At 34.9% G+C, this 12,498-nt stretch overlaps 1 protein-coding gene across 5 annotated transcripts; it reads right to left on the bottom strand.

Moving 5' to 3' along the window:
* Positions 1 to 29: 29 nt before the first annotated feature.
* On the bottom strand, positions 30 to 12,181 carry LOC129900246 (uncharacterized). Of its 5 annotated transcripts, XR_008769590.1 has the most exons (6): positions 11,890 to 12,181; positions 9,314 to 9,575; positions 9,031 to 9,227; positions 7,580 to 7,767; positions 7,212 to 7,321; positions 5,316 to 5,434 (listed from the first exon to the last, which is right to left on the bottom strand). XR_008769590.1 is itself a non-coding variant. In XM_055975176.1 (5 exons), the coding sequence occupies exons 1-5, from the start codon at positions 11,982 to 11,984 to the stop codon at positions 122 to 124; spliced, it is 771 nt and encodes a 256-aa protein (XP_055831151.1). In that variant the 5' UTR covers positions 11,985 to 12,181; the 3' UTR covers positions 30 to 121. The 5 variants fall into 5 exon arrangements, 4 of the variants coding, with proteins under 4 accessions (XP_055831151.1, XP_055831152.1, XP_055831150.1 ...); XM_055975176.1 differs by lacking the exons at positions 5,316 to 5,434; positions 7,212 to 7,321 and adding an exon at positions 30 to 150; XM_055975177.1 differs by lacking the exons at positions 5,316 to 5,434; positions 7,212 to 7,321 and adding an exon at positions 3,263 to 3,440.
* Positions 12,182 to 12,498: the final 317 nt, after the last annotated feature.

Genomic DNA, 12,498 nt, shown 5'->3' with positions numbered 1-12,498 from the left:
AATCTGCCGAAGAAGACAAGAAGCTACCTCTCACACATCCAGAAGCGTCCATTGAATCCCTACCTCCTTGGGAAAGGAAACTCTTTCTCTTTTCCAAAAGCCGGCCCAATCAACAGAAGTACTAAGAACAAGAGGTGTCAGGCTCAGATTCTACATAGATGTAAAAGCAAGGGGTGAGCATCAACAACAGGGTACTCACCAAAATAAAAACTAAACCCTAAGTAAAGCAATGCAGAACACAAGTACTCCTGACATCCCAACCACAATCTTCTACAACTACATACCTGCACTAAGACAACCCAATCTATGCAGTCTATATCACAATTATACCAAAATACTAGATAATGCACAAGTAGAAAGTACATATATGTTCTCACCACCACACTCAGGCATACAAAGAAAATCTCAATCATGATCAATTACAAGATGAAACAGATGCAAATGCAATGTCAAATAATTGTGATACATGTATGTGCTACGATACACATCCACTGATCACCTCAGACCAGAACCCATGGGGGCCTCATATAGACCATGTATCCGCCGAAAGAGAGCTCGACTATAATACCCATCAAAAAAGACCTCGGCCAATATCTATCGGAAAAGACCTCATCCATAATATCCATCGAAAAAGACCTCGATCGCTAGAAGAAACCTCGGCAAATCACCTAGATCGGTAGAAATCTCGATCCCAATATTTAGTATCTCACTCATATTATTTCTCAGTCATCACAGATAAGTATATGCACAAGTAATGAGTAAAATGGGATAAATATTAACATATGATGTCATGTAGTCCACAATCACACAATAAATCAATGTCTCGTAAATCACAACATTTAGATGATTACCCCTGTCTGAATTCCACCATCACACTTCAATCATATAATTCAGCTCAATATAATGACCCAACACACCCTAATCCCCTCACATAGGAAAATACAAGGTTCAACATACTTAACAAAGGTTAGATTCACTTGTCATAGCCAAAAGTCACGAACAATCCGAAATCACCATTTTCCCTCTCCGATTATACTCTAAATCACCATAATCTAATCAAATATAGACTCACAATCACATTTCGAAGTTATTGACACTAAAATCAAGCAATTTGGGTGAAAAAAATAAAATGGTCAAAAATTCCAAATCGAAAATCAAACTCGGAATCTGATTATTTTTAGATGAAAATGTTCCTCAAGAAATCAGGAATCTAATGGTGAAACCCATTTCAAAAATGGAGTTAAATGAGTTCACAACCCAACTTTTGATAGAATTTTGAATTAGGAAAAACTCCCAAAATCTTCAATTTGAAATCCAAATTTTGAAGCTAAAATCACGAATTAATCAATGGAAATCAAAGATATAAATTGAAAATGACTTACCCAATAGATTTTCTTGAAAAATCCCTTTGAAAATCACCTAAACCGAGATTGAAAACTCAAAAATTGTGGACAATGGCTTAAACCCTGACTTTACACTGTTCAGATGACTTTTGTTCTACGCGAATGCGGAGGCAGCAGGGAAATCACTCTGTGAACGTGGCCTTTCCTCCGTGAACGCGAAGAAGGAAAACATTACCCTCTTTGAACGTGGAGAAGGCATCGCGAACGCAAAGAAGGATTTCCCAGGTATAAGATAGCAGATTTTCAACAGTCTCAAAGTCACAAAATAGAACCTCGGGGTTCGTTCGAAACCCCGTATACACAAACCATATATGCAACCCTACTAAATTCGACGTTTCGAACTCAATAGAATTATCAAAATTCAAATTCAAGGCCTCCTTGACCCAAATCTGATAAGTCTCAACTAAACTAGTTTCGACACTTGAAATACCCAAAATACCCTCAGGGCCTCTAAAAATTATGATGAAGTTATTTCTAATGTTAGAATCATCTCCCGAAATCATTGGAACTATCAGAAATTCAATCCGAGTACCCGAACCCCAAATGTTGACAAAGTCAAACTTAGATCAAACTTTAACTCAATTTCCAACTTCGGACCTAAATTCCACGTTTTAACTCCAAATCTGACTCTGAAAACTCTCCTAGAACAATTTCCATATTTCAGAATTAACGGAATCGACAAAATTCTATTCTGAGACTTGAAACTTCAAATGACTCCAAAACTCAAAATGAGATAACTTAAGCCTTTAAAACCCATTTTTCAAGCAAAACCTCAACTTTTCACAAGATGTCTATAACTAACTTTTAGACCCAACCAAAAGTGGTTCGAAAAAACTAACGGGAGGGGTAAAATAGTAATTTTGTCAAAAATATCAAAAATAACCCTAAGGGTCATTACATACATCCTCATCATCTATTCCAGCATATAGAGTCCTAAACATAAAAGCAAAAAGAAATTGATTTTTTTTACTTCATGTCGATGGCCAAGTAAGTCTGATTGACAAAATGTAGTGTGTATGCTACTATTATCAATTGATTAAAGATACTCCCTTCGTTAAATTTTGATTTTGATATTTTGTGGTGCGGTAGATTGCTATTCATAGTTTATTCAATTTTGACTTACATATATATATTCATACAATAGAGAATTATGACTTTGATTTTTCAAGAACTTAATTATATCATCATATCAACATGGTACAGATGTAGAAATATTCAAAAGAAAGTATAAACAATTTCCCCATTTATTCAATTACACAAAAAATATTTCAATCAAGATAGAATTGTCAAAGATCCATCGTCTAAATAATTGATTTGATATTATTTTACATATTTGATAATATTATAATATTATATATGTAAGTATATATTTCAGTACGATATTCGACATTTTTAAATAAATACCACATCAAATACCAACAATGTAAAAGTACATACTAAATATTGTAATGTTGAAATAACAATAGCATAAAATTTAGTTTCGATATTTGCGTATCATGTCCACCCTTGTAGTACACAAAGATGAAAAAAATTGTTGAATACCAAAATAATTAAGCTAATAATCGTCAATCAAAAATCAGTGACAATGACAAATAAATGAAACCAAAAATTGAAGAAAAGAAATCAAACTTTCAGAAATATATATATGCCATCCAGCAAAAACATGCGGTGCAGAAAGGAATGTTGTTTATGAAAAAAAAAACATAAAATCAAATTTACACATGCAACGCACAGTTAAATTAGGTACAAATCACCCACTTATTCACATTGCTAATACAATTGAGGATTTGATAAGAAGTTATTCATAGTTTAAAAACGTCAGAAAATTGTAAGAAATTACGTACAGAAAACCATTAACATACCATTGTCAAAACTAACTACTTAATCAAATAATATAATACAAAAGAAAAGCTTTTAACTTGAATAATCTTTCTTCTTAGAGTATAATTTTGTGCACTGACTTAATCGAAACCGGACAAAAAAGTTGCTATCTCTGTAACCCAATAAATTTTCGACGTCTTTATCTATTTGAGTAACCTGCAAAAAACAGTCTTTTGTAACAACGTTTTCACCCGTAAATCACCGTAAAAAAACAACAGAAAAGAAGAAGTGAGATGTTCCGATAATAGTAAAACTGAAATTTTGTGAAGAAACACAACCCTTCATATAAGAAGTTATATGTGTGTTTGGCATTGTTGGAAAGGTTGCGACTTCTCATTTTGGATTTTTGATAATTGCAGGGTGTTTTAAGAGGGTATTTTAGTAATTTAACTTTTAAATTTTGAAGTTCATGCTTTTAAGGTAGTATAGATATAGATATAGATAGATAGATAAGTGTTCTTTTCTCAAATTATTTTACATAATTTAGCTAAGATTTTTAATACTTATCTGAATTGGTTCAAAGGAGGAGTTTAAAGGCCCTAAAAGATTTTCATGGGGTCACAATCCCCCCGACCTTCAAAAAAATCAAAATTCAAAGTCAAGTGATAGATTATGATGAGACAAATCTAGCACAACAAGAATCGTCTAAAATTACTTCAATAACTCTAGGAAATCGCGAATTATAGAAACGACGATTCTATCAAAATTTCAAGAGCAAACTGCCAACAATTTTCAAAATATTTTCCAATCCAATTCTGTGGTGATTCATGATGGCTCACCTATTGGGTATGATAAGCCATCACTAGATCTACCTCTCCACAAATTTTCAGAAGATTCCATCTTACCGTTTGATAAAAAAACAGTCGACAAAGTTTGACGAAATTTTAATTTGTATAATAGTGTATGAAATTGTATATTTTTGTATATGGTGTACAAATACTTTTTATAATTTTGTATAATATAGTATATTAGATATATAATATTGTATATCAAACTGTTAAACATTGTTGTAAAAATATATATATATGAAAGTTTTGTATATTATTATATAGTGAATGTATACTGAATTGTGTTTTTGGCTGAGGATTTGTAACCTAAGTTGTTAGCTATATTTTTACAATATAAGTTAGATAAATTTTCCCTATTTAAAACTACGTGTGTAAAAAATCTCTCTTTTTTTTTAAAAAACTTATATTAAAACTCCATGTGAAGTCAAACACAGTCACATAAATTGAGATGAAGGGGTACTAATTTCTTCTGACTTAACGCAGCTCTAAAAGTATAATTCTAACTTTTGTCAACGATCTACACTATCCATATTGGGTCTCTCCTTACAACGCAAAAATCTAATAAGTGAAAGAAGCAAGTGATGCTCGAAGCCAGTTCTATGAGCCTGAAGACAGAGGTAGCTGCAAGTAAACCCCTACTCATTGATATGAAGTGGTAAAAGTGGGGCCTTTGAAACGATTATTTACTATCCCATTAGGCTCAATCAAATATATAAGCTATAAGCCTACTGGAACTCCAAAATTGACACAAATCCAGTACCATTTAGACTCCATGATGTGCCCAAGATACAGTAAGAACTTCTCCCTTGATAAATATGTAGAATACAAACTACAGATCAGATAAGTACAGTACAACCTTCAGATATGTTTTACAAGACCATAGGGGAAAGACGTGGAAATCAAGAAATATGCATCTGAACTAGACCTACTGAAGTTGGAAAAACAGAAACTCGCATGGCCGCTAACCATTTCGAAGAAATGCCTACATGCAAGAAAAAAGAACCAACCAAAAACTAACAAAGACCCGAATGGAAATTACTTCAGACACCCTTTACCAAATACAACATGCTTCTCATTCTACTTTGCTTTCTTTAAGAGTTGTCGTTCCAAATTCACTGTCATCCCTTACGAAACTCCACCACAAGTATGTCAGAGGAATGGAGATACCGTGCCATAAAGCATCGGCATCCACATATCCCATATAAGGAGGAAAGTCATATATCTTAAGGAGTGTGGCAAGGATTCCACCAGCCACCAGACACCACAACTTCCAGCGTGATGGATGGTGACTAAAACCTGCCCAGACAGTCCATAACATAAACTGCAGCATGGTCATAGCAACATAGACTTTGAGGTTTAATCCTGCAAGGTAATCTGGCAACTTCAGCTTCCACACCTCGTATCATGTAGCAAATTCATGACATATAGAGCTACCACTTAAACATAATCAGTAATTTAAGGGTCCCTGCTACTACAATGGCGATACGAAACATGGGACACTAATTTGACCACCAAATATGTTCCCTCAATGTGTCTGAAGTTGGTTACGGACAAGAAAAAAGCCAAAAAAGGAAAAGAGTTGCTTCTATCACATCTCAGCTCACCCCCACCCCCAGGTGCAAGGTCATATTAGTGTCGCGATGTAGATTTAAGAAAAAACAAGGAGAAAAAAAAGGAGACTGTCAAATATTATTATTAATGTACCAAAGCAAGATGATCCACAAGTTTGACAGGTGATGCATAACGCCAATGCTTTCAAACTTTATTAGACGGCTCTGTCCCGATTTTCAAGATTCAACATCTATTTCGTAGTGTCCTGTATTTTCTAAAATTCTGATTACTGTATGTGTCCAAATGGTGACTGTACATATGCTTTACAAGAAACATCAGTAGTGCACCACTATCAAAAGGGGAAAAGGGAAATATTAGTCCTGGACCAGATGAATCTATTCAAAGTTTGTCCAGAATCGTGAATTTGTTTCATGGAGTGTCAAAATGGCAACTTGACAATAAATGCATGCAAATAATATTTTCAATTGGTAGAGGATAAAATGGTCAATCAGTAGAGGAAGAACTCCTTCAAATAGCCTTTTAGTACTCTTGAATCTTGATAGAGTAGTTTCCGATCAACAACATGTTTTCTCTTTTATGTCAAACACTTCATGATAGCAATTGAACATTCAACTCATAGATTCAATAACTGTTAAATTACTAAAGAACAAATTAAATTTTAGGTCTACTTTTTCTTTTCTCGAGTAGTTTCTATTTTGTTTCGCTTGTGACTGAATATATATGATAAAAACTATTTGCACGTGTCTTTGGTCCCGGGACAAGATGATCACCTGACACCATCCTCATTAAGACGGTTTAGGAACACTGGAAGGTGGAATATCCAACTACATCATTAGGACTAGAAGCAGCAAACTTAGCCCATGAAAACATGCCCCCCCCCCCCAAAAAAAAAAAAAAAAAACCAGTCCAAGTTTGGGCAGGTTATGACCAGCCCATTTATTAACTCACCCCATCTTGACCGCCCCAAATTCAGCCCATCTAAAAGTTGGCTTAATTTGGGCTACGCATTAGCCCAAATTTACCCATGATAAACCTTGTTAAAATATTTAAATAAAAAAAAAAAAATTGTTAGATATGTTACATATAGCTATAATAAAGAAGTTTTTCTTTAGAAGTTTTGTTTGATAATTAAATAAATTATAAAAAAACAAACAAAGAAAATCAACACTTGGTAAGAGCTGGGTGCGTTGGATTATGACCAATTATTCAGTCCATCTTCACCCATCCCAGCTCATAGCAACTTTTAGGCAGGGTAGAGTAGTGACCCGTTTATCGGTTCAGCCCATTTTGGCCCGCCCAAATTCAGCTCAAACTGCCCATTAGCCACCCCTTAGGAACAAATCTTAAGGAATCACAAATTGAACTAAGATCAAAGGAGGTTGGTGAAGTAGATAGCCTAATGGACAGTTCTAATTGATTTTTAGAAAGTTATCTGTTACTTTGTTTCACCTTCACAGTGGTTGACACCCCACAAATCACCTATTTGATACCTTAAACAACGCCATTGGGAAAAGGCGCTCAACCTCATCAAGGCAGACTGGATTCAAAATAAGATGCAGCATTTTACCTTTCCTAAAGATCCATTCATTGCAATCTTCATCTTTACTCCCATCCAAACGAACATGCATAATAACTTGAAAGTAAATTCATCATCTACCCACATCTACAGCCTCCTCCCTAGTAACAATCCACTTGATTATATCTTTAGAGAGAAACTATAAGAAGTTACTTAACCAAGTTTTTGCATTTTTCATCTACTGCAGAAGCTGAAAATTATAAAGATCTTCGGTGTTGACCCAGAGAAAATTGGACTAATGATACTACAATTATCCAAGGAGTTGATGTATTGTTTCCAGGCCTAGCAGGAATAAGGTACACTTGATGACAGTCATGCATAGCTCAACAGAAAGAAAGTCATACTGAAAGAGGACATACCATAGTCGAGTTGATAAAAGTTCAGATACAAGATATGGGTTGTTACAAACGCAACAATGGGAGCAGCAATCATTACCCTTGATGCCTCATCTCTCACATTGAAGGCTCGCAATATAGCAACAAGAAGAGAATACCCAATAAATGCAACCACGGATGAATAGTCCAGCTTCTCAGTCAATTCCACATCTCTGCATTTAATTCGAAAACATTAAACAAGGAAAATCCAAACAGAGAAACCGTAAGCAAGAAAAAAACAGTATAATTACATTAGAGAATAGTGTCAGTTACCCAACAAGGTTATTACTATGACGAAGAACCTTGGGTAACTTTTCTGAAAAGTTACAAATATAGGCAGTCTTAAACAACTGTTAAAATTAGAAAGTGTTAAGATCTAACTGAATAAACAAAAGTGTCCCCTCTATAATAACTTAAGCCTAGATGAGGGATCATATAATTCAACATGGTAGCAAAGCAGAAAAGACCCTTGGTTCAATATTTACCACAACCTGTTAACTAAAGGTATTTCCATGTGCTTCGCCAAAGAAAAGAATCAGGAAAGCGCTTGCAAGGACATGTTAAGAAATTGTTAAAGTCATAGGACTGAGCACGAATTTAAGAAAGAAAGACTTTTTGAAACTTGTGGTCCTAAATATGTCATGACATTTGTGTGGCTATAAGTGTTCTGAAACTTGTGATCTTAAACATACCATAACATTTGTGTGGCTGTAAAAGCTTGTCATTAAAGGTAAAATGGAAAATTTAAATTATTTTTTTTCAAATTTAGAAAGTTGTCATTCTTTTTGGAATGCAGTAATAAGGAAATAGTACCATATAAATTGGAACAGAGGGAGTAAGCTTAATGAGGTAGTCATGCAGCTCAAAATAAATTACTCTTTAGTAAACAGCAAGATTTACATGCACCAAACAGTGCTACCCTGTTACATTCCACTAAAAAAAAATGAAGTGCAAAAGGCACAATTGTCATTCTCATTCCTCATAAACCATAGTTATTCATAGAAGCATCGTAGTCACATATGATATCTCAAGGCACACAACTTCATTCGGAAATTGACAAGCAATGGAGAAAATTTCTACTTTCTTCATGTGTGAAGATGAAGCTGTCTATTAATAGAAGAAACCTATGTTGCTTGGACTCTTCAAAAATGGCAATGGGTGCGTGTCGGATTCTCCAAAAGTAGTGTACTTTTGGAGAATCCGACACGGGTGCGGCATCAAAAGTGAAGAGTCCGCGCAACTTAGGAAGAAACTCGAACAGTTTCCTGTAACAACGTTTACAGCAAGATGCCTATACTAAAAAGGTGGGAACTGCCATAACTTCAAAAGACAGCTTCAAACCACTTGATTTCAGCTTAAACTAAATTTATGCAGTTTACAGTAGATAGGAATTAGTAAACAGAGTCCAGAGAGAAACAAAAAGAATGGGAACTCACCTACTATGGGAAACAGCACTCCAGATCCAGGAGTTCATTGATAAAATAGCATAAATATGCCACAAGCCAGTGTATTCATAATATGGCTTCTTCTTCGGGCTAAAAGGTAGCTTGTAGTTCACTAGAATAAAAAAAGATACCCAACCATGGAATTGTATAGCAAGGTTAAGGGCAGAGAATGCCACAGAAACAGGTTCCTGGTTAAAGATAGGACTATGTTAAGATGAGTGAATTATATCAGATGCTAAATGTAGGGAAAAATTGATTTAATTTTACGAAGAACCTGAATCCCATAAACACGCCGGAATAGCCATTTCCCATGATATTTGATAGGCTTAAGACCAAGTTTCCGTCTTTCTTCCTCTCTGGCAAGCATACAGTGGTATCGACAATCACTAAGGCAGTCCCACTGTTTCCATCTCAGATAAAGTGGTTCCTGCAGGTACCATGGACCATCAATTGGATTTTCCCCAGAAGAAAAATTACAATGCTGAAAGCATTTCTCCCCCACACATCCAGTCTCCTTGCAGTGACCAACACATGTTCTGTGAAACCAACAAATTAATGATCAGAAGTCATGAAACAGATAACTTCAGAATTGCAGCAGAAAACAAGCAGATACTTGGCATTTAATCAGGATACAGCCCATAAAACTATCACCAGGATTGAAATCAAGGAGCTATCCAGGAAAACAGGAGTACAGAGAGAGCCAATAGCTGATTGCAATAATCTTAAGTATACAATAGTCCAGAGGGTGGCTACAAGCTTAAAAATCTTTCAGAAGGTATGTTTTATATGCATAAACTGCTATTTATATTTCATGATTTCGTCTAGAAAATACTAAACAAAAACAGAGAGTAATGAAATTATAATAACTTTATACATTTGACAATAAATAGCTGTTAGTCGTCAAGTTCCACATCCAAAACGAGCTTAACACATCCATGATCAATTGTCTGGTCAAACATACATGGACTCTCAGTTGTCACTAGTTCTTGGGATCACTCTTGATCTTTGCAGCTTCTGAGGCTATTCATGCTTTAGCTGCGTTTTGGAATGTATGACTTAAGAGCTGAAGTAGTAGTGGCCTTGGCTACCCTTGGCTATGTGGGCTTTCAGGATAGTTGTGTTCAATTTGACAAGCAAGCCATAATAGCCTAGGTTATGTGGGTCTTGTAAGAGTCAAATGTTACAATTGTAAAGTTATGTTCTACGAATTTGATCAAAGCTAAACTAGAAAATCTGAGATCAGAGATTTGCAATTAGTAAGATCACTGACATTTTGGAATCTGTGGATGTTTCATTGTACTTTCAATTGAGTGAGGGGAAGGGAGGGTCATAAATTAGATATTTAATTACATGACTATAATTTACTGAAGAAAAACATTACGAGTAACAGTCCGCACCTAACCACGGTTCTGGAGGACATGACGGTGCCTCTCCTAATTAATAATCTTATGAAGTAAAAAAGCAGCTCAATGGCATCAATTCACTCAAGAGATAAAATATTGAGGTATTAATAATCTGCTACATAATAAGAAGAACGTGATCGAAACATGTCTAATATATATACAGTCTAAATCCTATATTGGCTTGAATTCTTGGGCCTATAAAAAACTGTTTTCATCGATTTTGTTTTTCAGGAAATGCTGCTTCATACTCCGAAAACCCCAAAAAGAAAACAGACGAATTATTCCTTCCAAAAGTAACACGACACAAGCAATTCTCCCAAAGCAAAATCCAACCACCCCTTATTTTCCAAAACATAAACCAAAACAAAACCAAGCCAATCCAAATTAAAACCCTTTCTTGATCCAAACGCCACCATCATTCGACATCACTTAGTTGTATGACTTGTAACTTTAAGAAGTTAAAATCCAAGTGTCAAGAGATATATAGCTGCTTCTAAAGACTAACATCAATATCTATGTGGTTGAAGTTCTGTCTAATTGATGCTTATTTGAAAAGAAAAGAGTTCTCAACAGTAACAGGTTCCTTGACCACAGAGCATTTTAATCCATGATTAAATCACTAATGATCCAAATGGAGTGTAAGGCACAATATACAAGGCTTTAATTTTCAACAAGAAAGATCAATTGATTCCACAGGGTACTCTAGAAATCCAAGTCTATTTCTTTGGATTAGCAAGGACGAGAAAATTCCACAGCACAAGAAACAAAGATTTGTACCACAAGATAAACACTCATAGACTACTGAAATTTTCCCCTTGAAATGTAGATTTCAACAATAGATAGGCAACAAAAAATAACTCTCCATCTCCCACTAATCAAGTGATACAGCACCCTCACCTCTTATTCCCAATGCCTCATTTATCAATTTTAACGAAAATAGCTTCAATTTCCAGAAAAGGTGTTCAACAGTGTTTTGGTACAATGGAAAATATTATCTACCAACAGAGAGAAAATGACTATCTGTCACTGATGAGTAAAGGTTATTCACAAATATCCCAAAACTTACTCCATATCACTTATTTCAACTTAAACTTTAACATTATTATCAAATATCCAAAATAACCGGAAAACGCTAACCTCCTACTCTATCTTCCACCTCAAAAATCTACCATATGTCACCTAGTTTATACCCAGCATTACTCCGAAAAATGCTTTACCTAGTTAAAAAAGCTTCCACCCGGCACAAAACACTCTCCTTCCAATTTAATTGTTTGATAATCAAGCTGTGGGAATAGACAAATCCCTAAAGTTATGAATTACATTATCTACCAGACATAAGAGTATTTTGGAGTCTAAACTCTAGTAAATCGATAGTTGAGAAAGAAGAATAAGGTAGCTAGAATACTTGATGATCAGCTGAAAGTAGGAGAAGTAAAGCTGAACTTACTTGTAAATGGGATCAGCGTCGCCGGAGGTAGCATGGAGAAGTCGGAAAATGGAAGAAATTGCGGCAATAAAGAGAAGCAGACGACATTTTCCCATCGAAATCGGCAAGTGGAAAGTCAAAAGGAAAGAAATTGAGGAGTTGGTAAAGGAATCAAAGGATGAAAGTAACAGGTCTCATAGTGAGTTGAATTTATAGCAATTTCAGAAGAGGAGGAAATGGATGAACGACGTGAACACAACCAAGAGAGAGAGAGAGAGAGAGAGAGATTTGTGAATTGTGAGTGACAGGCAAAGTTGAGGTGAGCGGAGACCAGAATCTCGTGATTAGCACTCTCCCACCCGTTTCACCACAAGCCACGTGGATTATCTTACGTGGCCTTTCTTACTAAAATTTAACCAACACTTTTTCCAATGGAAAAAAATTCGCAAATAATCATTATAATGAATTTATTTAAGTTTTTTAGCTATAGTTTAAAATATTTTGTTTGTATTGTTCGCTATAGTTATTTTTGTATAAACTATAAATAATGAATTTATACAAACACAAATATTATACAAAACATTAAGCAATTATACAAATTATATTATACAATTTTTGAATTATACAAAT

This window comes from Solanum dulcamara, chromosome 8 (genome assembly GCF_947179165.1).
Source record: "Solanum dulcamara chromosome 8, daSolDulc1.2, whole genome shotgun sequence".
Classification (NCBI taxonomy): Eukaryota; Viridiplantae; Streptophyta; class Magnoliopsida; order Solanales; family Solanaceae; genus Solanum; species Solanum dulcamara.
Note: the sequence above shows the minus strand (reverse complement) of the source record. Positions and strands in the feature narration are given on the sequence as shown.